Source organism: Accipiter gentilis, chromosome 12, assembly GCF_929443795.1.
Source record: "Accipiter gentilis chromosome 12, bAccGen1.1, whole genome shotgun sequence".
In the NCBI taxonomy this organism is placed as follows: domain Eukaryota; kingdom Metazoa; phylum Chordata; class Aves; order Accipitriformes; family Accipitridae; genus Astur; species Astur gentilis.
In genome coordinates this window covers 24,026,491-24,053,563 of record NC_064891.1, presented here as the reverse complement: position 1 = coordinate 24,053,563, position 27,073 = coordinate 24,026,491, and the positions used below count along the sequence as shown (strand labels likewise).

General features: G+C 37.1%; 1 protein-coding gene across 4 annotated transcripts in view; it reads right to left on the bottom strand.

Annotated features, from left to right (window-relative positions):
• DCLK2 (doublecortin like kinase 2) overlaps positions 1 to 27,073 on the bottom strand; it is a 94,129-nt gene that overhangs the window by 17,355 nt on the left and 49,701 nt on the right. For 2 of the 4 annotated variants that reach the window (XR_007507802.1, XM_049815178.1), the window contains exons 3-9: positions 26,447 to 26,549; positions 23,900 to 24,001; positions 22,520 to 22,570; positions 18,651 to 18,745; positions 9,412 to 9,484; positions 8,326 to 8,434; positions 3,366 to 3,423 (exon numbers count right to left, since the gene is read on the bottom strand). Coding sequence is in view for 2 of the 4 variants with exons in the window: in XM_049815178.1 (XP_049671135.1) it covers positions 3,366 to 3,423; positions 8,326 to 8,434; positions 9,412 to 9,484; positions 18,651 to 18,745; positions 22,520 to 22,570; positions 23,900 to 24,001; positions 26,447 to 26,549 (591 nt within the window). In the remaining 2 variants the exon portion in view is untranslated. The remainder of the gene's footprint in view (positions 1 to 3,365; positions 3,424 to 8,325; positions 8,435 to 9,411; positions 9,485 to 18,650; positions 18,746 to 22,519; positions 22,571 to 23,899; positions 24,002 to 26,446; positions 26,550 to 27,073) is intronic. The other 2 variants (XR_007507803.1, XM_049815179.1) reach the window with 1 other exon arrangement.

The window sequence follows — 27,073 nt, the reverse complement described above, 5'->3', positions numbered from 1 at the left end:
GCCCCCAAGCTGGATCTTTGTAACCTGTCACCCCCAATCAATAGTTATCATGTTCTTGATCCTCTCCAGCCTTCACCTCTCATTTAGTGTAGGTTACTCAAGGACAGATTACCTAGGATTTATGTTCAAGGACTTTATTTTTTAAAAAAGTTGTGGATTATATAGATGAAAAATATTATAACTGCTTTGGTTATGGATTTCAGTTCATTTTATATGTATGTTCACATTTACAATCTGCAAAACATGTAATAGCTCAGCTAAGCTGTTGAAGCTCCAACAGTTTAACAGCACACAGATTGAGTTTAATTTCCCCTTCCCCATACTTCTGAGGAAGTAATGGGTTTGAGGAACAAATTAGTTCCAGAATGTTTTGTTTTCTAGAACATCTTAGCATTTGGTTAACACTGGAGAGCGAAGAAAATTACATGCCCCTTTCATGTGAAGAATGATTTGCATTTTCCTTTATAAATACTGGAATACAGATATTGTATTTAGCTTCACTGCAAAATAAGTAACAATGCTTGCATAAAATACTAGTTTCCTTACACTTTGGCAGATAACAAATCTTGTCACTGGACTTGGAACTTATTCATGTTTAATGCATTGATTAGTAGCATGCACTTCATGCATCTGTGAGCAGAGCACTAGAAGTAGCTGTGATCCGCTGTGCGTAGGCAGTTTTGCCAAAGCTTTATGTATGTGGCTATGTAACTCAGAAACCACATGCCATTTGTGCATCTCATTTCGTGAGAATATGGTGCGGCATATACGGGTTAAACAGTCACACCTTTGAAATTCAGTTTGAAAGAGCATCAATTGTCATTCTGAACAAAGATATGTCTGCTCCAAGCAAAGTGCTCTGGAGAAAAAAAACAAACAAACACGAAGCAATTTTGTTAAACACAATGCTGAATCTCATCAACAGACAAAAGTGAACAGCCACAGCATACTAAGACTTATGGATGGAAGCCTGTAAATTCAAAACTAGCATTAAGAGTCCAAGCAAAAACTAGAATCTTATTATAGCTTTTTCCACCTAAAGGACAGATAACATATTAAATTTATTATATCCATTAATTACAACTAAGGCACAATAGCTTTACCTGTGCTTTCTTTATTTCACTTGACTAAATTGTTAATTGATTTAAATAAAGCTCAGGTATAAGTAATGTTTATTTAAAATAAAATATTTTTTTAAAAAGGCTCCAAAATGTTGTTGAGCTACTGTTTTAATACCTGTCCTCAAAATGCTGACTAATATATACAGTTAGTTATTTTCAACCACCCCACTTTTTTTGCTATATTTTGTCATGTAAAAAAATAGTAATTCTCAAACTTGTTGTAATGTTCCCCTAGATAGTGAAATATAGATTTCAGTCTACATTAATATGATCTATTAACAGAGAAATTATTGTATAACTAATATTTAAGCTGCTTGTGGAAAATACACTAATCAAATGGATTCAAGTTTTAGGACATCCAAGATAAACAGCTAAAGAGCAGTGAGCAACATGGAAGTCATGCATACGGCTTGATGGGCCAGATGGGTGATTTTATTGCAGGGCTTAAAAACATGTGAAACGGAGTAAGGAAGGAGTAAGCTGTAGCAAAATTTAATTATTTTCTTTGTTGGAATTCTTCCTGGACAGTTCTGCCACTGCCCTAACAGGTATAAACATCTTGATAACAACAGTCCTCTGCTTGTACATACACGTATATCTGTATGTAGCTATACAGACACAGGTCCTTTCAAAACTGACAAGTATGCATCCATGGGGTTGATTTTTTTTATTATTTGTTTGTTTTAAAGCAGTGAGAACGATAAATAGAAAATATGTTTAAACTCTGCTGTATAAAATGGATTGTCTATCTCTAGACCATTCTAATTTATGATACCTAAGCAGCTGACTTAGACAAGTAAGAAAACACATCTAAAGTTGCAAGCTGTACACATCACCCAAAAATTTCCTTTTGCAGTGAAACACACTGGGTCGCCCTTTCCACAGCCAAAGATATGGCAATATTTTAATCTCAAAAAGGTAATTCTAGCACTTTTTCTTGTGATTATACATTTTTAAGATTCCTTTCTAAATTTTCCCTTAAATAACATAGAGAATATGAGATAAAGTGATGGGGAGGTGGGAACACTCATCTCCTAGCACCTAATACACATTTTAAACTCTACATAGATAAAACATTTCTGTTTGAGGACCTCTACTTAAAGCAAGTCATCACAGCAGGTTATGCATTAGTGTACAGTAATATATAGCTCATTACCATACAAAGAATGTAGGAAAATGTAACAAATCTGTATGACAAGGTCACATTCAGCATTTGGAGCTCTGAGTTACACTTCAGAGCACTTACTTTTTGTAATTGACAAAAAGGGTACCTTTGAATTAAAACCCTGACCACCTCCAGAATCATTTCAGTGCAATCATTTACATAAAGAAATAAGGTGTTTGCATCAAAAAGTCCATCTTTTCGGTCATCCTTGAGAGAATGGCATATTTCCTACTCTCAAAGAGACACTAATCCAGAATTTGATTGCTTATTATTACTGTGCCCTCAGTGTTCTTTTAGCTAACACTAAACATTAATCCATTTGATTCATAAGTTCCTCAAGAGCTCTTTGTTTTTAAGGTATTGCAAGCAGTGAAAATATAAGTATTTCATGTGGTGTTATCTGTTCCAACACTTAGTTTACATTCTTGGCTGTAGGTTGGAGGATTTTTCTTCCTTTTTTAAAATCTCTGTACTTGGGAGGAAGGTGAAGAGGTCTGACACTTTCAGATACTTGCTTTGATTATGTAACGTAACATGAACATCCAGCTGTTCTGCTAGAGAGACAATTTTGGACCTTTTTTTTTTTTAGCTTGAATTAAAAAGAAAGTTTAAGGAACCCTTTTGTTAAGAGTCTTTGTTATACAGGATGGTGAAACTACATAAACACTAAGAAATGGTTGAAAAAATTTTTTCAAATCCATGTTCTGCATATAAAAGGAGCACGTACAGCCATGGAAAAATAAGAGGCAGAGAGGGATGGGAATTATATAAATACACATATAGCTGCAAATTCCCTCTCATATTTTACAGATCAAAATCTTTCTAATATATTTTGGACACATATCAGCATTTTCGTTGTTAGTCTAATAAAACAGAAGACAGTTTGTTTTTTACTCTATTATCTAGTAGACTAACACTCACTACTTTTATTATTTGCTTCTTGCATACATTATCATCCTGTTAAACAGATATTCTGAAAATAGTCAGAAACCCAAACACACCCACCATTTATGACTAATGAGCAGCTGCTAGTGCTGTTTCTGCTATTTTTCTTATACATGCAAATTGTTGTACGCTACCTTTCCACAGCATTTAGCCTTGTCTATGATCTTCAGTGCAAACTCCTTTCCTGTGGATCTAGCAAGAAAAATATGAGAACCTTTAATTAGAAACTGGTCAACAAATTGTGGCATTATCTGTAAGAATACACATCATCATAACAGATAGCCTTAACCCATGGAGGTTGCTGGCAGAAAAATCACGTAACGGACTTGATTTTGTTTTTTGTTTTCTCAGCAGCATTTGCACCTTCTGTTTCCCTGACTACCACAACCTAGCTCACTTGCTCACTTCGTGTATTAATCCCAGGCTCCAGCTGCAGTTCGTTCTTCTGTGACCTGGCACAATTCTCTGTCACTTCTCTAATGTAACATGCAAAATTTGTCTTGAGCCTTCCACTTAGTTTTGTTCAACTGGTAGGCTTTAAAGATAAAATCATACACATTTATGTGTAAGTGAGCAGAAGAAAGAATGATAACTTAGTGGAAAAATTCAGTAGGATTCAGCAGAGCTAAAAACCTATAGTTAATTACAGACTAGTCTAAAATCCCACAGAATTTATTAGGCACTAATTTTAACCTTCTGTATTTCATTCATTCTTTACTTTTTTTTAGTATTCTATAGAATTCTATAGCAGTCATCTAAAGTCCCATGACATTTAAGAGGGTGGTTATATACAAAGTAAAAAGGATTACTGTTTTCAGTAAATACTCTCACAGAAAGGAGCTCTTATTTGCATTTTGTCTCCAAGAAGGGGAGAAAATGAGAGAAAAAAGCAACACAAATGAATTCTCTTTTTTTTTATCAAAGACATTAATACTTATATTAATGATTAATTACAAATCACAAGAAAATGCCATAAGACCCTGTTGCTACTATTTTGTGTTGTGTCAGTACCTACAGACTCCATGTGCATCAGAAGACCACTGGCATGTATGGTAAAAAACACTGGAGGCAGTTAAAAAAGCAAAAGGCATGTTTTTAAACTTCCAGATTAATTTTCACTATACTTTTGGCATTAGATATAACTAGTCAAAATTCGTACCTTACAGAAAAAGGAACTGAATTAATGATGTTTCGCATTCCATTTATCCATTAGTGAAAAAATGCAGTAGAGAATCTCTGCTCTGAAAGTGCAGCTGGATCCCCGAGGTTGTCATAGTTACAACCTGATCTGGTCTTTAGATAGAAATGTTATCTAAACGGTATCTGTGAAATGCCATCCTCTTATATTATAGACCGGATGCAAAATCTACTACAAATACAGTATGTACACTGATTCAGAATCACAATTTATGCGTTGTACTATATTAAGTACATTATCTGAAAGCCTGCAACAACTGATCTACAAAACCCACTTGGTAAACCTTTTGCACTTATGCTATGTAGAAAGAGGAGTTAACATTCACAAAGCCAATTCATCAACCAACTTCAAATCCCTCTTGCAAATGTCCCTTACTACAGCACCCTAGAAAAAACCCTGGATATCATCCACATAATTTGTGTGCTACTACCACTGCCTATCATACATGAGTATTGTCTGACAGGTTTCTGGTACTCTTCTGTCTAGCTGTCAGTGTCCATCTGTTGACTCATGTCTTCATATAAAGACATATAGGCACCCTTTACCCAAAGAGACCATCTTATTCTTTTTTGTAGAACAGCTGGTATAATAGGATCCTGGCTCCACAACTGAGGCTTCTAAGCACAACATGATTAGAAATGAAGTATAATAATTACTAGGAATTAAAAGACAAGCATTTATAGTCGGCATCTCCTCTCTCATTGTTATTATTAGCAACTATTGTTGTAGATTTATTTATATAAAATTCATTTAATAATACTTCACTAAACATAAAGATTGGATCACATACAAAACTAGATTTTTAAGTTTAATTTTGCTCTTTTTTTTTTTCAATAATTGGAAGGTTGTTTTTCTAGTCCAGTTCCCTCATTCCAAAAAGCACAGATGACATTCTGAAACCCAAGTGACTTAGCAGCCATTGTCCCATATTCAGCAGAACTTAAGTGATTTCCAAAATGCATGGTCGATACTCCTGAAAATAATAAATTATGTTATCTTGTGCTTTCAATCTGTTATTTTTCATGAATGTTGTTCACTCTATAGATTAGATAACAAAGGATCTGTGGCCAGTTTCAGGATGCATGGCAAAACACTGAAGCATCATTCAATTTGGTGCCTGTGCCAAAACCTTGGGTTTTTAAACCATGGAAGAGCCTTTGAGAGACAAGGTATGCTGAGGCCTGATGGGATCCATCTGTCCTGATGGGGAAAACACATCTCTGGGCAAAAGCTGGTGGGGCTGATCAAGAGAGCTTTAAACTAGAATTGATGGGGGAAGGAGATACCAACAGGGTTGCAGTAGGTAAGCTAAGGGTTGGCATGGCATTGCCTGAGGATGGCAATGCTAGTGGGAACGTTTACACTGCTCCTGGGAGCACGGAGAGCTCAGGAGCGTATCTGAAATGCTTGTACGCCAATGTACACAGTATGAGAAACAAAGAGGAAGTGTTGGTCAGCTCTCAGAGCTACATTATCATTGGTATTAGTAAGACTTGGTGGAATGAATCCCACAGCTGGGTGCTGGGATGGAGGGCTACAGGCTGTCCAGGAGGGATAGGCAGGGCAGGTGAGGTGGAGGTGTTGTACTCTATGTAAGGGAGAGGTTTGATTGTACAGCCCTTGCAGTTAGTGATGTAGTTGACAGCCTCTGGGTGAGGATTAGGGGGACATGTCAAAAAGGTGATTATCCTGCTGTATTCAGCGTTGGTGCAGCCTCACCTTGAGTACTGTGTGCAGTTCTGGGCCCCACCATTTAAGAAGGATGTGAAGGTGCTTGAGTGCTTCCAGAGTAAGGCAACAAAGCTGGAAGGCATGTCCAATGAGGAGTGACTAAGGACTCTGGGCTTGTCTAGTTTGGAGAAAAGGAGGCTGACGGGTGACCTTATTGCTCTCTACAGCTTCCTGAGGAGGGAAAGTGGAGAGGGAGCTGCTGATCCCTTCTCCCTGGGATCCAGTGACAGGATGCGTGGGAATGGTTCAAAGCTGCATCAGGGGAGGTTTAGACTGGACATCAGGAAACATTTCTTTACTGAGAGGGTGGTCAAACACTGGAACAGGCTTCCTAAAGAGGTGGTCAATGCCCCAAGCCTGTCAGTGTTTAAGAGGCATTTGTACAATGCCCTTAATAACATACTTTAACTTTTGGTCAGCCCTGAAGTGGTAAGGCAGTTGGACTAGATGATCATTGTAGGTCCCTTCCAACTGAAATATTCTATTCTATACAGTTTGACTCAAGCCTTTTATGTGTAGCTTCTTGCCGAATGAAATGGACAGAAATCCAGTTGCAACTCAGCTGGCTATATTGCCTTCTCACAGTTTTTGAAACAGACCTGCAGTCTTTAAACCAGTAGGGACATGATTACACACTGATGTAATGCTTGTCAGGAACCAGAGTTTGTTGTTCAAAAAGAAATTAAAAAAAATCAAGACCTTGGAGTCTAGATGTTAACACTGATGAGGAGCATTATCTTAAACCTGCACATGCAACAGGAGCTTTTTTGGAGTAGTAATTGTAGCATATTGAGATCACATTTAGCCATTTTTTTTTCTTTATCAGCAAGCACTGTAATCAGCTAATATCTCTAAGAGCTGCCACCTCAGTCTTTATTCCTTACTCTATAAACCTTGCATGCTTGTACATCACTTTCTCAAAAAAGTATTAAAAATAACAATTGTCATGTGCTGCTATAAACCAGAAGGGCCTATTAGACATTGTGTTACATACCACTTGCCAATATTATTCTCAGTAATGGAGAGAAATAATGCAGATACAGTATGAAGAAACAATTCTCTTGAGAAAAAGCAATAATGGCTGCAGAAAGTTATGGATTGTAAGATCCATTCACCTATATTTCAGTAGAGGAGGCCCCAAGTTCAGCCTCAATACCCAACCCTTTGGCCCATATGGATGACTCAGCAAAAGTATCTATGCATCTATGATCTGCTAAGACTGGAATGAGATGTTTCCATTCATAATTATCTTTCTTTTCATTTAAATAAAACCAGCAGATGAGGACCAAATAATAGAAACTGTTTCTGTAACCTTTATGGTTTTCGCAGGCATTTGCTGTATTTGTGTACAAGTTGGAGATTCCTCATAATATTTAAGAAGCTGACATAACTCTGAGATTGATGAAGACAGCAGACGGTGGTTCTAAAAAATACACTAAGAAAGTGACAGTCAAATCATCTGTTATGTTTGCACTAGCAGCAAAGTGTGACACAAAGCTTGCAGAGGAAGGGCAGTAACACAGCACAGGTCTGTAAAGGTATCCTGTCTATCCCATGGGAAATAAGGGCCAAGAATATTTCAGAGTCTGGAATATTGAAAGGTTGATTTGAAAAGTCTCTGGCTGCTCACCACACTACCTCACAGAAGAAGCAAGCACTAGGGAGTCAGCAGCACAGGCTAGCAGCCACCAACTGCATGCCTTTAAGAATACTTTGCCCACAGTATACTGAAAGCTGTGAAAAATCATTTAAGCAGCAGGCAGTAGGGATACTACAGCAGCAGAATTGCTGAGGCAGAAGGGGGGTGGTGGTGCCTCAAAGACTGTTGAGATGTCACATACAGTTTTCTGCCATACACAACAGTCTGTTGTGTGAGGGGGTTTCTGAAGATCTGTGGGATTTCCTTAAGAGCCTCCATTAGAAGGTGATACCTCCTTTAGTTTTTGGAAAAGAAGACATGTTCCTCTGCTGGTCTCATATCTCTTTGCTGGAATAATACATAGGAAGCTCTGTGTGTTTTGCTATGCCCAATTCTCACGAAGTGTAGGCATATCTTTGCAACTGCTCTATGCTTTCATCTCATCACATTTTCTATGAAATTATCCTAATGCACAGGGCTTTATCCAGTAAAATAAACAGCAGTACTGAACAGTTTACTTGCTCACCGTTCTACGCACTCCTTTACAACAGCAAAATTGCCATCACCAATCACCTTCCCCACTTTATACTTCTCAAGAATGGTAGATGACCCTGAGCACTTGTTTCCATTCACACCTGCAAAAAAGGAAGGTCAATGATTTAAGCTGAAGAGAAGCATCAGCAGGATGTAATAAATCCCCAATGGGTTCCATAGATACAGAACAGTCACAAATGCAAAACAAAACTTAAAAGTAAGCTGTTTTCTTCACAGCTTATTCCTTTGTTTTTATCTCAAACTAAGAAAGAACAAACTAAGACTAATCAGAGTTGTTTGACCTTTTAACACACTAATCAAATATTACTATGTTTTTGTGCGGACATATTCTAAAAGTAATGAATGCAGTTAGAAGTCCCTAGCCTAAATATTTTGTGAACTCAAAATACTTTTTTTGAAGTATCTTTTTGCATACTCAAAGCAAAAATGCAAATAAGATTCATCTACAATGCATGTAAAAGAACCAAAAGTTTTATCTATCTGCTGAATTCCTTCAAGTTCCCTTAGCTGTTGCTGAAACATCCAAAATGCAAATAAGTTTGATAGCTGCTTATTTCAGTATTTTTAAATTAAAAAAATGATCCTAAAATGAAATTCTAAAATAATAAAAAAACCCCATTGCTTTAAAGAGATAAGGAATGAAAGGTTAAGTTTAGCTAAGGTCAGTTGATGGGCTAGTGGTTCTACCTGAAGCACAATGTGCTGTTTTGAGGAGGGCTCCACTTTCAATCCAGCCACAAACACATTTCTGGTGATATTCTGCAGGTTGTGTTCAAAATCACTCAAATTCCTAATAGTGACTATTGAAGAGCAGGGTCCACTAATATGCTACCACTTGACAAAAAAAAAAAAAAGAACAAAATTTATTTCCTAGCTTTACTGCCTTGATGTAGAAAACGCAATAACAATTTTTCCAAAATAAGGTTGTCGACAAGGTATCAAACATCTCAGAACAAAAAACGATTTGGAGTCATCAGAAACCACCTAAAGGTGCTAAACCGACTGTTACCTACAACAAAATTATTGCAATGATTGTTAGCAATTATCGGTGTCCTACCTTCAGGACTCTGGCAATGGATTGATTCGGGTACACCATTCACATTGGAAGAAGATCCACCATGTGGAGGTATCTATGGAAGTACATAAGAACTTATTATTTCTGATGGTAAGTAATCACAAGAAGGAGCCAGACAAAAAAACCCCACCCTATACAGAGTCAGTTTACTTGTCTACTCCCATCTTATTTTTATTCTTGCTTTCTCACAGTTCATCATTGTAATACATCATTGACGCTTGCACCAGTTTAAGATTCAGCCCTGATATTCCTATTTAGATAAGTAGTTGAACAGATTTCAGTAAACAGCAAAGCAAATTGCCTCCAGCTGCACCAAGTTCCATCTAAACACTATAGAGCCAGTGTGTGTGGAGGCAACGCTCCCTCCTCCTTCTACACAAGATCATTACAATACACTCTGCCTACATTTTCACATAAACCAGAGACAGCCATCTCCAGACAACTACTCAGTGGCCAGTGCAGCTAGCGCATGCTCTCATGCTGTAGTCTAACACATCTCCTCATAGCTGGCACTGTCTGAGGTTTCCCTAAGTGAACTCTGTCAATACATGCTCTCTTTAGATGAGCACTGAAGCATGCTAGGAAGGTAATGTAGAAATGCTTGCAAGGCCCTACTTGTTTTCATTTAAAGAAGAGACTCTTGGCATAGGTGGCCGGCTACATCTACAATAGTCAGATTTGCTAGGTTATCTAGAGGTCTATCTTTTAGGTTATTATGGATGTGATGATTTATGACACCTACAAGCATTTCAAGTTAGATGTCTGATACACATCCAGACATAGATCCTGGTTTAGTAACTGTGACACTGTGTGAAAAACAAGTATCTAAATGACTATGAACGATGAAGGATAAAGAAAACTACTTTTACTGCACTAACAACTTGTTACTCGATCTGAATCTTCACAATTCTACCTAACATCATCCTGTCATACTGCTCAGGGACATACACAACAATCAATTATTCTTTTTTAAAGGGGTAGAAGCATAGGAATGAATGCCATAAATAGTAAAATGTACTGGATGTGTTCTATGCACCACTGTTTTATAAGCTCGCCCATTACAGTTAAGTATAAGGATGCTCTATGAAATTAAAACATATTTTTGATCATTCCCCCTCCTCTACATAACATTTCTTGCTGTTCTGTGAAGTTCCATATCTTGTTTTCTTCATGGGCTATTATAGTAATTCTCACCACTCACCACAAAAAGGATTAAAATGCTTCTCTGCCTTAAGCTCAGTGTCTGTTGAAATGGCTTTGCATGACACCAGGAATGCAAATGCAGCATTTTCCGTTTTAGCTGACATTGTCTGGTTACACTGCTGAATATTTTAAATCATTAACACTATTGTCAGTGAAAGAACTGAACTGACAGATAGGGATATTGTCTAAAGGCTCATGAAATGCTAATGAATGCTTAAGTTTCTAGTGGCAGCTGAGCTGCCAAATCAGCTAAAGGTACAGTAACTAGAAGCTGTACAACTTAATTTTGCAGAGCCTCTAAAACAATGATGTTTACTAGCATTTGGCATAGAAGTAGCGTCAAACAGCAACCAGTCAGCTACTACTCTGTTCCTTGCTAATAACTTAAAACCAGGCTATGTTAATGCTGCTGTCTTTCTGAGTTATCTATTTATTTAACAAGGATCAGGAACAAGGACATTTGGGTTAAATGACATTTGTGCAAAATCATGAGTCAGTCTCTTAACCAGTCAGTCACATTTTCTTCAAGCATGAAGCATAGATAACAGAACAGATCACTGCAAAGTATTAGTCATCAGCCAAAAATATTAGTAATCTATTTTGGGTTTTCAGTGAGTGGCAATACATGGGAATATCTAGCCCACATTTCCAACTTCCTTCATCCTTGTAATCAGGTCAGAGCATGACTGGGCACATTCCTTCTTACCACAGTATTTACAAGAAGGAAGCTAACAGCAACACGAAAAAAAGCTAAAAGGAATAAAAGGAAAAAAAAAAAATCTAATGCTGCTGTTGTGGCTGAAATGCTAGATCAGAATCTGAAATGGCAGGTTTAACATTAGCTCTGCCACTAATTTGCCTCACAGCTCTAGATATGAGGGCAAACTCACCCTACAACAAACATTGCCTTTAATTTGGATGCTGTAGGTCTGTGTCTCAGTTCGTCAGGAGCAAAAGCAGTCTAGCCTTTCCCTACTGTGTCAGAGCAAAGCAGAAATAAACTCTTATGATGTCTGAGAGGTGCTTGACTAGCCAGAAAAGGTGGGGAGGAGGTAGGAATTCACAATAAGAGACACAGAATAAAGTGATTTTTATTATTAAAGTAATTTTCTAATCATTTAACTACCCAGTAACATGTAATATTTAGAATATCTTGTACTGCTGGTATCCTAATAGCTTCAGGTATTTTGTAGGTGAAGTAAAGATTTTGGATGTGCAAGTAGACTTCACTGGTTCACTAGCCATTCCTGAAGTAGCAAGGAGAAAAGGATGCATGTTGCTTTGATACTACAGTAGTGAACATGGATGGCATCTACAATCACACTGCAGATTAGGTTTTGCAACAATTCCTCCTCCTGTATTCTAGTCCACACAGCACTACTGCCCTCTTCCAATACCGTTCCCCTTAGACATGATAAATTCAGAGTGTGCAGGTCTTAAATCCACCCTCTCACACATACATGCAAATCCTAGAAAACTCAGACCTGAGGCAGAATTTGATTCTTTGTTTTTAAAAGCTCACAGAGTAATTTAGAGCAGCAATGGCTATCTAGCCCTTTGAATAAAACAATCACCTCAGAATGTGGATGCTACTGGCCAAGAACAGCCTAGACCAACAGTTACTCCTGTTGTATTTAAACATTATGCAATACAGAATATAAGAATTATTGCTTTTAGTTCCCTCAAGTTGTCTTTCTGCAGGTAATTTGTGTTTTAACAGCTCATCCAGAGCCAAATGCACAATACAACATAGTTGTTAGAGATACTGAGAATATCTTGGTGAACACACAGCTCTCAAAACTAGTTGCATATCATTTTACAGATTAACTAAAGATATTGTAAAAAGTTACAAAAGGTGCTGAGCTGGAAAAAAACCTGCCCAACTGTTTCGTTTTCTTCACATGCTGCACTATTTTCTGTGGTAGAACCATTTTTCCAGGTTCACAAAAATATCTAAACACATTTATCTATGTTTTATATTATTTTGTATTATTTTATAGAGACTGACTGTGACTTAAGTCACCAGGTTTACCAACATGACACGTGGTTTTGTGAGAAACACTCTCATTAGATCTGTCATATCCATAAGCTTAACACACCTACTTTAGTACCCAACGTGCTTATTACACCTCAACATAATAACTAAATAACAGGTACTTAGCGTTCTTACTTTCACCCCTACTAATATCCAACCCATTAAAAACTCCATTTTACACTTTGCACTGTAGGATTATTTTTTTTTTTTTCCTATCTGAAGTATCCAATGCACAATGTGCCAGACAGCTGCATCCTGCCAGATACTGTGTGTATCAGGTTTTCTACTTTTAAGTTAAAGATAAGAAATTGAAAGCACAAAGCCCCCTCCAACAAAACAAACCCACCCACTAAACAAAAAAGATAAAAGCCTTTAAACCATCATAGAGTCCAAGAGCATGAACTGAAATGGGTATGCAAATGTAAGGTGATGTATAAGTAGCAGGGAGGGACTGGCCCAAGATTCCCTTAAAATCTGGATCAGAGCGTAAATCAGTGATTTGGGAATGAAAAAGCAGCAGCTTGACAGTCATTTTAATCAAGCTACATCTACTGGTGCGGTAGCAAAGATTTTTAATAAATCTTTTGAGTCAAAATGCTACCATATACCTGAAAAAAAATGTAAACTTCGTGCTTGTATGTAAAATAGAAATGTGCAGGGATATAAGAAAGTAATCCCAGATAACTACACACCTGGTAGGATTTTTTTTTTTTTTTTTTTTGTCTCATGAGAGTGTGAGGAAGGATCCACAGATATAAACCCATATTTTCTTGAAGTGGAATGATACCTTAGTTGACAAATCTTTGCACTCAGGATTAGATTAAGTGCCCATGACACAAATGTTTGTGGAAACATTTGGGCCTTTTTTTCATATTGAAGGAAATACCTAACTTCTTGGCAGCTATATGAGATGGTGCCTTCTAGAGGACCTATCTAAAGGTTTCCTTTGTCCTTCTTGCCTGTCTGGACAGAAATGAAGGACCTTTGCCATCAGGTTGCTAGGCATACAAAGGTCCTGCATACACTGTCCTGTACACATATATGCAAGTGGTTCTTTGACTTCGGATTTCCTATGGTTGCTCAATGTCTTCATAGTATACCTAAGACACACTAAATGTCCTGCCCTTGGTCTTCAGCACATTCATAATGTGCTCAAAAGACTCTGAACTGCATGGTACACATGTACATGTATGTACGCACAGCCACACCCTTGTGGCTGGAAAATTCCAGACAGAAATATGGGACCCCTACACCAACGTTATTGTTACTATTTTGAGCCTGTAATATGCTCAAAGTGCATCTAGCCAAACTTAGAAAAAGTATGTCTAACATTGTTAACTTTTCCTTGAGTTCTGATCTGGCATTGCTGTGGTAATCTTTCACCTGAAGGCTAAGAAGAGAATGTAAACTCTCATACCTTTAGAAAAACTCCATGAAATTCCCAAAGAAGCTTTCTCTGTCTTTATGAAAACATTCAAATTGGTGATGAATCTAACTATAGACTGTGAATATTTTAGTGAAATTGTGAATTAACTGTTTGCAGAAGTATTCTCTGAAATCTGAGGACACTTTTATAGTGTCACTGTAATTCATCCTGAAAGGCTGCAGTAAGAAAGGGCAAAAAGATACTCCAAACAAAAATGAAATGTTATTTATATAATCAGTGTTTCCAGTGAGATGTTGTTAGTATTTATTATTATAATGCTTAATAGTAACATAATCTGTAAAACAGAAACACTGCTAGTAACCCAACTATACTGAGAAGCTACTTGTAACAATACAATAGCCAATTAGAATGTAGTGATTTTGCTACTGTTAATTTGAGCATACATGATCATGCATTTTGTTGCACTGCTCTGGAAACACTGAAGAACCACATAAAGATTTACCCTTTTCCTAAAGAGATTTTGAGTTCATCACATTATGTAAAGCATTTTGCAAACTGATGACAATGGTGAATGGACTCAATACTTAAGTGCAATACCTCAGTTTCCCTACCAGCACAAATTAGCCAACTCTTTATCCACTGTATGAGCAAGAAAGATGCTGAATTGTAAATTCAACAAAGGCAGCAGTTAAAGACTTTCTCCAAGAACTGCTATTGCACCTGTGTCACTAGGTTGGATAATTGCATGTAAATATTCATAACATTTAACTGATAACAGAAGCACGTGTACAAAACTGAAGAGATTAAAACCTTGATTAAGATAGGCACTAATCCTTCAAATCACTTAAGCACATGTTTAACTTTAAGTACATTAACATCTTCATTGAAGTAAAAGGGACTGCTCAAAAGCTTGAAGTTAAGCAAGTACTTAAGTTATTTGTTGGATCACGTTTTAATGCCCTTTCACTTTGGTCATTTGGTCAATCAATTGAAAAAGTAATACTGAGACAAATTCAAACACAATGCTATTTAGCGTAATTGGGATTCTAAGAAAGGCCTCAGCAGTAAAGCTTCTTTATTTGTACAATTTTATTTTCTTTTTAAAAAGATGACAAGACTTTGTGGTACTTAATTTCAAGAGGGGACAATAAAACACATGCAAGTAAGCATAAGGAAGTTACGACACCACTTTCCAAAATCTCATATTTAATCTAGATTCTGGATGATTTTTATGATACAAAGTGAGCATAGTAACAGATGTACTGGAAGAGCTAAGAGTCAAAGTACCCCTAGCATCATTGCATATTCGGCTATCTATAAATGCACATTTAGAACCAAAGAAAAAGGTTAAATCTTTCAATTGTCACATGCCTACAGAACAGCAAAAGGACTCCTCTTGTCAGTTGTCCTGTGCCACCTAATGCACTATTACCATTATTTCTTATTCCACGCACTAGTTTTAATCTCTATGGAAAAGTCAGTAGAAAAACAAGAAACACAGCACATTTGCTCAAAAAAGAATATCACACAGAGCAGTCATTTTCTTCATGCCCATATTTGTTAACTTCTATATCTAAATCTTTACCTTGAAACAAACCCTCTGCAAAGTGAAATGCTTAGTTATGGGCTAAAATTGTGACGTTAAAAATAAACAACTTTAATAAGAATACAGAGTAGCATGCAATTGGGTGCACTGTATCCATATTTGCCACTTACTGAAATAAAGGCATTTATTTGGGGTTGTGGGAAAATTCTGTAGCGTTTACTACTATTAAGCCATAGCATAAACTCCTTACTTGAATATAATCTCAGACTCCAGTACAGTTTTTTTAAAACACTTCTGCAAGATTGGGATCGTGGACAGCAAACAGGCTTACTGTATGTACTGAACAATTAATAGCAGAAGAGCACTCTGGTTGGAAGAGCTAAAAAGGACAGATGGAAAGCCCTTCTCCTTAAAGATAAGCTATTCACAAGAAGTGTTTCCTGCAAGGAGTTTTCTGTGCCTGAGCATACCACTTCTGCTTATAAAGTGTTGTAAAGCAGAAGGAACCCTTGGGGACTGAAGAGAATTCACTATAAAGGAAAAGAGGCATTCGGAGAATATGATGTAAGACTCAGTGTCTGCCACTGAGGAAAAAACTGGTGTTGCAATCAGTATCTTTTGCAACTTTACTGCCTTGATGACTAGCATTATCACTTAAGCTCTACGCTGATCGTCTAACTTAGAAAAGCTTAGCCAGGTTCTAACCTGTAGTCAAATATTTTATTTTGCTCTGGCTTTCCAACCAACACAGTTTTTAAAGTACAGTTCATGTGCAGCTGCTCTGATGGTCTGCTCTTTATAGGAAATAGAAACATCAACCCTGACTTTTTCCCTTTTCCTGCTGCCCCAAGCTCATATAAAATCATTATTAATTAAGTATTGCTGTTTTGTGCTCTACAAAAATAAACATATGATTTCCACACAACAAATCTGCCAAAATATTGCACTTCCAAAGCTAGAAAACTCAGAAATATACTTTATTCTTTCACTGTCTGCCACAGTATTTATATCTACGTTTTCATTCAGCTGTAGTCATGGCACCTTCTTTATACAAGTGCAGGAAGCCAGACTGCTTGTCTGCTCAGTGATGCAGTCTTAGCAACATGGAATTAATTAACAATAGGGGAAAACAGTACTCTCAGAATTGGTCCCTGCTTTCCTTCTGTTTTCCTCATCAGACTGGCCAAGATCAATACTATAAAAATAATAACAAGTTTCTTAAAAGAATCTGGTTTTGCATAAAACCATGCCTCCCTGTTACTGATTCTATGTTGATACTTCACCAAAACAGTCATTACTGTTAGAACATAATCAAGAAAAAAGAGTGACTGCACAGTGTACTTTATCCTTTTGGACTTTATTCTGAGATTCACCAGATAACTTTCCCTATCTTTAGTCTCAGGAGCACAGCTGGGATCCTCCTACTGAACAGATGCATCCTAATAGGATAAAAAAAGAGGTACTCACTACCTCAGTAACACATCAGGTCTGAGATGATTAATGTGTTTTTGCTGTTTTCTTTGGTCATATAGGGGTGAATTATCTGACACGAAAACCCATTAGTATCCAGCATCAATTAAATTCCAAAATGAAAAAAGCACAACTGCCTACTTCAGTGAAATTGACAGTTAGGGGAAAGAGGACATGTCCACTTTACTGAAAATTGCTTGTTACTATCAGAATTATCTCTATCTTAATGGAGCTTTAATCAGCTAAAAGCAGACAGGACAGCGTGGGAAAAAAAAATGAACCAAATTATCTAGTTTCTAAACTTGTAATTTCATTAAAGAAAGACAAAAGAGCATTTGTTAAATATAGTGCAGACCAGCTGAGAACCTCAAGTCCAATGATCCTCTACTGCAAGTTCTATAGCAGAACTGTCCAGACAAATTTTAAGACTCATAGTTCTAATTTTCAGTGTCAGAACTATTACTGCTCTTGCAAATGCTTTATAGGGGAAAGGCCAACCTATGTTGCTTTGGACAAAGAGAAGTTATGGGATGGTACAGCTCAACAACATAAAGGCAGAGATCAACACTAAATTGTCTCAATGAACCAAGCAACTAAAAATATATTAGAATTAAACAAATAAATCAACATTTTTTCTCGGAATTATCACAGAAGCCTGGCAGAAACCAGTGCCATACTCCTTGCAACACAGACAAAGACTTGGTAACAATTAGAACGTCAAAAACCAAATCTAAATACTATTCAAATCACGTCCTTTAGCCAGTCTCTTAATTGAGAAAACAGTTTTCTACAGAACTATGCAGCCACTTCACAACTGTTGTGTTCACCAGTGGGAGCTGTTACTTGATCAGAATAATCAATGCGAACCATCCAGTGTGCTTCCAGAAAGGCTGCAATTGATGATTTCATAAGAAAATTCTACTTGAAAGATCAGCTGCACAAACGCAGCAGTAAGATGCTCAACTGTGCTCCAGACTGTTCCTTTTATTTTACCAAGCAAAAGGCACAGAGCAGCTCTAAGAACTGTAAATGCTACCAATTTTTAAGTGGGAGAGGAAAAGAATTCTCTTGGTGCAACACAGAGAAAAATCTGTCAGAGATCAGGCTGCTCCCAAAGGAACGCCTCACAAGCTTTCAGGCAGGAGACTGCATTAAGGGGGAAATTGTGTGCCATGGATGAAGAAGTATGCTGCAGATGAAATTTTGGGCAATGCTACAAGACTATAATGTATTGAAAAGAGGATACTACATTTATATAGGCTGAGGAAATATGAATTACTTGGGGGGGTTCTGCAGTCCACAAAACAATGGAAAATTTGGAGGGCAAACTGGCATATTCAAGCCACCATCACACTCCACCTTTCCTAAGCTGAGAGTTCCATCCTGCCAACCAAAGACAAAATACAAAAATCTTACTTCAGATCTCTTGTCCACTTCAACTCAAAAATCCTACTAGCAAGGCTACTCTATAGAATTATAACTTTTTCTTTTCCTTTTTCTTTTTTTATTCTTCAGCATCACTGTAACACATCAGTCAACAAATAAGGGAATTTAGGGTTTTTGATGGTTCTTGCACTTACCTTGAGTCCACGAAAGCTGCCTGGGCTTGTTGGTGAAGAACTGGAGGACTTTGTAGATTTTGGGGTGGATAATTGACTGCTTGGGGTTCCATTAACTGGCCAAAGCAATAAAAGCAAACAAATGAAAGAAAAGATGAATAAAAGTCAAAAACCCTAACCTGCTTTTAAACATAACATATCTCTCTGACAAGTTATCACTCAAGTTTGCATACAAAGACCAAAACAGATGCCTCAGCATTTAGGACTAAATTATACACTTCCATGCCACACAACTGCACCCCCAAAACTCATTAGCCTGGACATGGGATCAAGAAGACACACAAATATTGTATTGTCATTCTAGAGATTAAAAAGGCCTATTCTGTCTTTGCCAGTGCAAGAGCTTTGGGCAAGTAATAGCCACAGCCTTTTAAAATTATATCATTTATTGTGGTATCACACAATAAAATTTGGAGACAGAAAGTGTTCATAAAGACATTTGACGCCCCATCTCTCCTTTTTGGATCAACACCTAAGTTTCTAGGTAGAATGTTTCCCAGAACACAAGTTGTTCTGTTTGGGTTTTTTCCCCAAGAAAAACAAACAAGAAGTATGAGCTGTTTGGGTGATAAAGAACTTACGCAGTAGTTCAGAAAAATACTGATTTAAGGGGAAAAATACCCCAACAACATGGGGTAAAAGCTAGTAGGCTATTTCTGAACTTCCGAGAAGGTCAAGTGTCTGTGAAAACATACAATATCCTCCCTCTTGACTTCAAGAGTTAATTCATTTTAAGTCCAGTTTTCCAGAGAGGCCTGATACAACATCTGTTATCTCTCTGGTGACTCGACTATAACTTAGGTCAGTCCTTGTATTTTTTCTGAAAAAAAAAAAACCCTGATGAATTTCATTATGCAGACAGAATAGCATGCTGTTCATCATACACAAATATAATGCAACACTATATGATACGATATTATTTCCTCTCTAGTTTAACCTCATTTTTCCTGGGAGAGGAAAATACCAGGCAGAAATTTAAGAGCTAAAAAGGTTTCATAGCTGATTCACGGCAAAGAATTATTTTTTCAGAAAGAAAAAAGCAACCCTGGCAAATAGAAACTTAGCTTCAAAGTAAATAACAGTTACACCTGCACGTACCCTTTACACATTCAGAGGTCTTTCATGGGTTATGCATCACTTCTTAACCAGTGCTATTGGATTTATTTTACAAGTGTCTATTAACCTATTACCCTAACATTCTCCGTGTGGTGAAGATGCCTTCCAAGTACTATTTTTACAACCTGGGCAATCCATCTGCCAGTAGGCCAGGGTGACTGCACTGCAACTTCCACAAATTGCTGTTTTTCACAAAAACCTCTTTCTCTGATGTGTAATGTTAAGATATAACTAATTAGCATTTAGCTACAGAATATGTCTATCTTGAAGTCTGATAACTTGGATTTACAGTCCCAGATCTGTTACAGGACTAAGGCCTTAGTCTTTTCTACTAAAAGCATTCAGTATGTTTAGGATATTTTTGTCTTTACTTTAACAAGGATTACCTGTAAGAACAATAGGTGAATTATTTAAGTGGCTTTTTAAGAAGCTAAAAGTAGACATATATGGCCCTCCCGCAGACTTCTTTTCATCACTTTGTTTTAGATAATCTTCTCGAAACCCGGCATATCAATGCATCCTTGCTTTATTGAGAATTTGCAAGTATGACGGTGAAAAGGGCTAGTGGAATGCTATCTTACTATTTTCTGCATCTCGCATAAAAGATTTGCTCTAGCCATTAGAAAGAATACTGAGCTGTAAAGTTCATGACCAAAAATGAGATACTTCAGTAGAATTCCCTTCCAAATGACCAACTATTGCTGCAGGAGGAAAAAAAAAATTTTTATTCACAAATTCTTTTTATACAGGTCACAGAAAGGTCACTATTTCCTGAACATGACCACTGAGGCCTACACTATAAGACACCCTTATCTGTCTCTAAGTGACTACCATCCTTTTACGCATCGACAGAACCACTAAACTGTACCAGTGAAATTGGCTGGTTAACATAATCTTCTTCCCTCTCATAACTAAGGAAGAACAGCCCAGCCTACACTGACAGTAGTCTAGCTCTTTGCTATCATCTTACATATGCTTGGTGGACAAGGGTGGTGTTCTGAGCCAGGGCTGTGACTAGATGATGTCCAGAGGTCCCTTCCAACTTTCGTCCTTCCATGATTCTACAACACATGGTACGTTCTGCTGAGGATCTTATTTAAAAGAGCTGTCTGTAGCTACAGCTTTGCCAATGTCTTCTGAGATCCACTGCATGTGAGTTGGTACACAGCTGCAAGAACAGTAAAAGCTGGAATTGGCCCTGTGTAGATATAAAAATTTTGCATCTGTAGGGAATCAGCCAACTGCTTGTGCTGGTTTTGGCTGGGATAGAGTTAATTTTCTTCATAGTAGCTAGTATGGGGCTATGTTTTGGATTTGTGCTTGAAACAGTGTTGATAATACAGGAATGTTTTTGTTATTGCTGAGCAGTGCTTACACAGAGTCAAGACCTTTTCTGCTCCTCACACCAGCCCACCAGTGAGTAGGCTGGGGATGCACAAAAAGCTGGGAGGAGACACAGCTGGGACAGCTGACCCCAACTGACCAAAGGGATATTCCAGACCATATGATGGCATGCTCAGCAGATAAAGCTGGGGGAAGGTTGGCAGGAGGCCACTGCTCAGGGTCTGGCTGGGCATCAGTCAGTTGGTAGTAAGCAATTGTTTTCATTTGCATCACTTGTCTTTCTTGGGTTTTATTTCTCTCTCTTTGTTACTTTCCTTTTCATTAAATTATTTTTATTATTTCAATTATTAAACTGTTCTTGTCTCAACCTACAAGTTTTCTCATTTTTACCCTTCCACTCCTCTTCCCCCATCCTGCTGTGGGGGGAGGGACTGAGCAAGTAGCTGTGTGGTGCTTAGTTGCTAGCTGGGGTTAAACCACAACACCTATATTTTAGACAGCAGTATTTTATCTTTTTTTTAAACTCAAAAACCACACAAGCAATCTGTATTCATTTTTGGCACAAACTTGTCTGCTGCTATTGATTTGCCAGTTATTTCATGTATATGCAAAACTTACCTTGCTTATGTATTTTCTAAGTATAAGTGCTTTTAAGGTTTCTTTCGACATGTATAGCAGCCTGAATATACAGGAAAAAAACCATTCTTCTCTGTTATTCTTTAAGTAGTACGTAGTAGGCTACAATTCGTTAGCATATTGGAATGTTGAAAACTGAAAAACCTATGAATATTTTTTAAATTGTTAACTTCTAGTATGGTCCAAAGTCTCAACTTATTTGCTAATCAAAATGCAATTTACTTGTTTTAGAGATACTTTCACTTTGAACTGAAGGTTCAAGGAGGTTTCTCATCATTTTAGAACTTTGGTTGAAATAACACAAGAAAACAAAAGAAGGTAAGAAAGTACAAATAAAATTAAGAACTGACATGTGTTTTTCACTGCCTTTTTCACCAACTCTTAGCCCTGTCTTTTTGCACTGTCTGAAATTTTCTATTATAATATGCTTTAGAATACACATACAAATGTATTGCTCCTCAGAATGCTCCTCTCCTTGTAGTCAAATTACACCTTTACAAATTTAACTCTGACACCATTAGCAGATGTCCAACAACTATAAAGCATCATTTATATTATTTCACTCAAATTATCTACTTCAACAAAAAACCTACGCCCATTAAGTCTCTGGTTCACCAAATGCAAAACGTGTGTTTCAAGCTTGAAAATATTCACAAATACAGCAAAAAGAATACAGGTAAATGGAGAGGGAGGAGACACACTAGTGATATACAGCCATAATAGTAATGGCTCACCTGGGGATTTTGCTGAAGAATAAGCACTGGAGTAGTGGCCACCCCTCTTTACTGTACTCATATATTTGACACAAAGGAAAAAGACATTAAGGAAAGAAGTTATTAAACAGCTCTGAACATGCATGAAAGGAAGAAGGGTAAATAAAGATAAATAAAGACTACATGAGAAAAAATGGCAAGTAAATAGAAGGATAAATACCAGACAGTTTGGATAAACTTTTTAAATTAACCTAACCAAAGGCGTGTCCAAGTAGAAATAAGTAAGGAAATGACAGCACTGATTTCTAAATACTTTGCATAAAATTCACTGTTGATAGATATCCCATGCGATCTCATTGAAGTTAACAGGATTGCATAAAATGTCGATCAGTTGTGAAACTTGCCCTTCATGCTACATTTTTCTTTGCTGTTACCGCGATCCTTTCAAGCTTTTCCGTTAAATATTCAACTTTTATAAACAGATGATAAATATTCTACTTTGAAAAAACCCAAAGACATAAAATTACTTTAACCAGCATCAATTAAGCAAAACAAATATTGATATGGAAATGAGAGTATGGAATACTTTGCAGTTTTGAATACACGCACAGGAGCTTACATGTATAGTTACATTCAGAACAGAGCATAGTATATTTACATATTCACTGGTTTGATTTCAGGGCTACTTCTCCAGGTCTGAAGGAAAAAATTTAATTAAGTTTTATTGTATTTAGAAATTAAATGCAGAGGTAAAAAAAGGAACACATCAAGTTTCTCCCTTCTACTTATTTGCATAAAAGACTCAATGGTTGGAATATATGGTGTGCAGCCAGACTGCTGGCAAAAACACAATGTGAACCTTTCTTTGAAATTACGGGAAGTACAAGAAGAAAAAGAATTTCTCTGTTGATGGGCAATAACTTTCCAGAACATCTCCTAAAATTACTTGAAAGAGCAAAATCCTGTATTTCCAACAACATTTGGCTTATATAGAAGAAACCTTTCAAATTCAAAACACTTAAGGGTATGCTCTAGTTCAATGAACATGAATTTAACCACATAAGCATCCTATAGCTAACAGTCTTCAAGAAAATCAAGTGCCATGCTGAAAACATATCCCAAGTGTACAATTAGCACAAATTATTCCAATGTTCATAATCTGAAACTTTTTGCGCCTATTAAAGAAATAGAAACCATTTTTCTTCTCACGATTCAAAAATAAATGCAAATTTTATTACAAATCAGTATTAAAGCTATAAGACAAACTGAAAAAACATTTTTTCCCCTCAGAGAACAAAGCATGGCACTTCTATTTCAGACAGAGCCAACAGTTTTTTCACCCCATGAAGCAAATTCTAACTTCATGTATTTTACTGTTCAGTTCTTTCCTAGAAGTAGTACCTGAGGCAGGTGATTTGCTTCGACGTGAAGGTCCTGGACTTTTGGACCCAGTATGCCTCATGCCAGATGATCGGGAATAAGAGGACTTCATAACACGGCATTCTACAAAGCAAGCAGATAGATTTTTGACAACAGTTCAATGTACAGGCTTCCTCCGAACACTACTGTTGCTGTTTATTATCCAGAAAATGAACTTCAGTATTTTCTAAACATGCTTGCCCAACTGAATGAAACAAATTTAAAAAAGCATCTCAGAACTTTAACCTACATACCATAAAACCTATTTGAGCTACTCAAATGCCATATGTAACATCCTGCATGTAATATTTCTTTATGTCTTAAAGCTGGCTTATTACTATAATTCAAGTTTGTATGTACACACAGCTGAACAAGTAAAGAAGCCAGGTGATGCCAAGGTTCTGAAATTCAGTAAACCCTGCAAGCTGTAATGGCAGCTTCATATTGGACAACTGCACAGCATTTACCTTCTTTTGCAAGAAACTTATGTTGTGACCAATTTTTAAAGAGGTAAAAAATGTATTGTTTCCAAAAGGCTGAGGCAATAGATTACTGCCATTTACCATCAGCTATATATCATTAAATAAAAGACAACCTAAATGGGAAAAGAATCAATAGGCATACATGCATTGACATTTTGGAAGCAGTTTAATTCCTACAGTTAGCATTCACTGCAAATCCCTCCATAAATTTCCCTCTCAATTTTGTCCCTGTTATTCAACACTACAATGTCAATGCAATAATTATGATGCCACATCACCATCAAAAATAGTAAGTAGAGCTGCATGGCCTGCCATTCAAGTCATGGTCCACCCTGTACCTAACCTGCTTTTCTCCACTAAGACCTCCAGAGTTATTAGAGGAAGGAAGGATCACCAAAGCTGAAGAGACAAAGGGAGAAAAAAAAAACCCCTCCATCACTGGGTTCTCCAAAAGGGAATGAGTCCAATTAGTCTGTGCATGGTGTAATGGAAAAAGCAAAACTTAACAGCCTTTAAATCTGCAAGGGAAATTATAATTTTGCCCAGACTGGGATTTGCAGTGTGAGTTAATGCAACCATGCTCTTCTTTTCCTGCATAAGAATAAAATCATATCTTAGCTAGTCCAAAACTGTGTTAAAAAAATAACATTCTTGTCACCTCCATACTAGCTGAATCAACATAATCAAGCAGTTCTGGAAAAGCAGCATGCTGGCAGTAACAATAGAATGGGAGCCAGCTGAATCTTCCATCCAAACATATGGAGCAGTGGTTGGATATATAACTATACTTCTTGAAGTAACTCAAGATTTTGTAATGAAATTATGGCATTTGTAAAAATTAGAAAAACAGCAGGTGTTTTTGCTTTCAGTTACCTGAGAGCAAGGCAACCCTCCCCCCACCTCCCCTATTCACAACCTGAAGCTCTCTTCAAATAATCTGATGATTCTTGCCAGGACAAGTTTTCTTTACCACAGATTAATTTTTTCATAACAGAAGATCAGGGTGATTCTACAGCTGAAACAATATAGACAGAAAAAACATGTCTAGTAGGACCTGTAGAGATAGGACAAGGGGTAATAGTTTTAAACTGAAAAAAAGGGTAGACTCAGACTAGATATAAGGAAGAAAATTTTTTATGATGTGGGTGGTGAAACACTGGAACAGGTTGCCTGAAGAAGTTGTAGATGCCCCATCCTGGAAACTTTCAAGGTCAGGCTGGACAGGGCACTGAGCAATGTGATCCAGTTGAGGATGTCCCTGCTCATTGCAGAAGGGTTGAACTAGATGGCCTTTAATGGTCCCTTCCAACCCAAACCATTCTATGATTCTATGAACATAGAGAAAAAAACAACATATATTTGATATGATATTCGAAGCCAATTCTTAAACTCCCTGGTTGAGGAGAGAGCTTTTTCCTTGAACTTACATTATAAATTTTCTCTTTAGAGATAAGCAACTTTTGTAAACAAGTTAAATTCATGATCTGTCAATGCCAGACAGCATGGGCACAAAGTCCCAGTTTGTCTCATCTCCTTCCCCACCCAAATCCCTCCTACAACCTCACAACATAAACAGGCTCAACACTTCGTCTATAGCAGACAAGACTGGAATGTGTGAATTGTCCTGCAGGACAATTCAAGACCTGAAATGAGCATGGTTACATATGTCATTTTTCAAAAATCTCATGAAGACAGCACTATGGAAATCTTACAGTCACAGATTTCAAAAGCAAACATTTTTAACAGATTTTAGATCCATTAGATCCATGACTCGACCTTTTAAAATTCAGTACTGTTTTTCATGTAACTTTAGGGACAGGGTCTATTTTCCAAGAAAATAGGTCAGGTTTGTTAGTGCATTTTAATAGATTTACAGAATCCAGATGATGGTTTGGAAAAACTTTTTAATCCACAGAAAAATATATTCCCATGTATATTTTCCTAAATCACACAACTCTTGAGGACTGAACAGGGGGACAGGGTGGGGAGGGGGAAGAGTTCTTAATGAAATTGACTATTTCAGTGGGTTTAGGATGTACCGTCTTACCACTGTGATCCAACACGAAGTCATCCTGAGCGTACCGGTATTTCTCAGGCCCACATGCAATGAAGACATCATCATCTCCAAAGAAGTCCTGCAAGCATGTCACCTTGACAGCAAAATAGACAAAACAAAATCAACAAATGCAGTACTTTCAAATACTAAATCTTCAGTTAGTCAGCAACAATTAGTAAGTTTGTGTTTTCCTTTTCATAGTGATACCATAATGTTCTCTTACAATGACAGAAACACTCCAGTTCTCAAGTACTTCAGCTCTCCCAGTACTGCAGGAAACCTCAGAGTCAAGAATGTAAAATATGACTGCCGCTCACCTCCAAACACCTTCTCTTACATCTAACACCTGTATTTTTGCCTAGAACTACACATACATGCTGATGACTTTGACAAGTAAACACTACCCAAATATCAAAGCTTCTTGTATTCTTACATTGATTGCTTATGGGAAAATCTGTCAGGTTAAAATGATTGCATCTACAAATTTATTTTTTTATGCTCTGAGGCATTTAATTTCCATGTTTTAATGTCCTGTTAAAAAAAAAAAAAAAATCCCCCCTTTATTAAAAGGTATTCCATATTCAAGAAAAAAGAAGTAGAGTCCCTTCCATGCGTTTT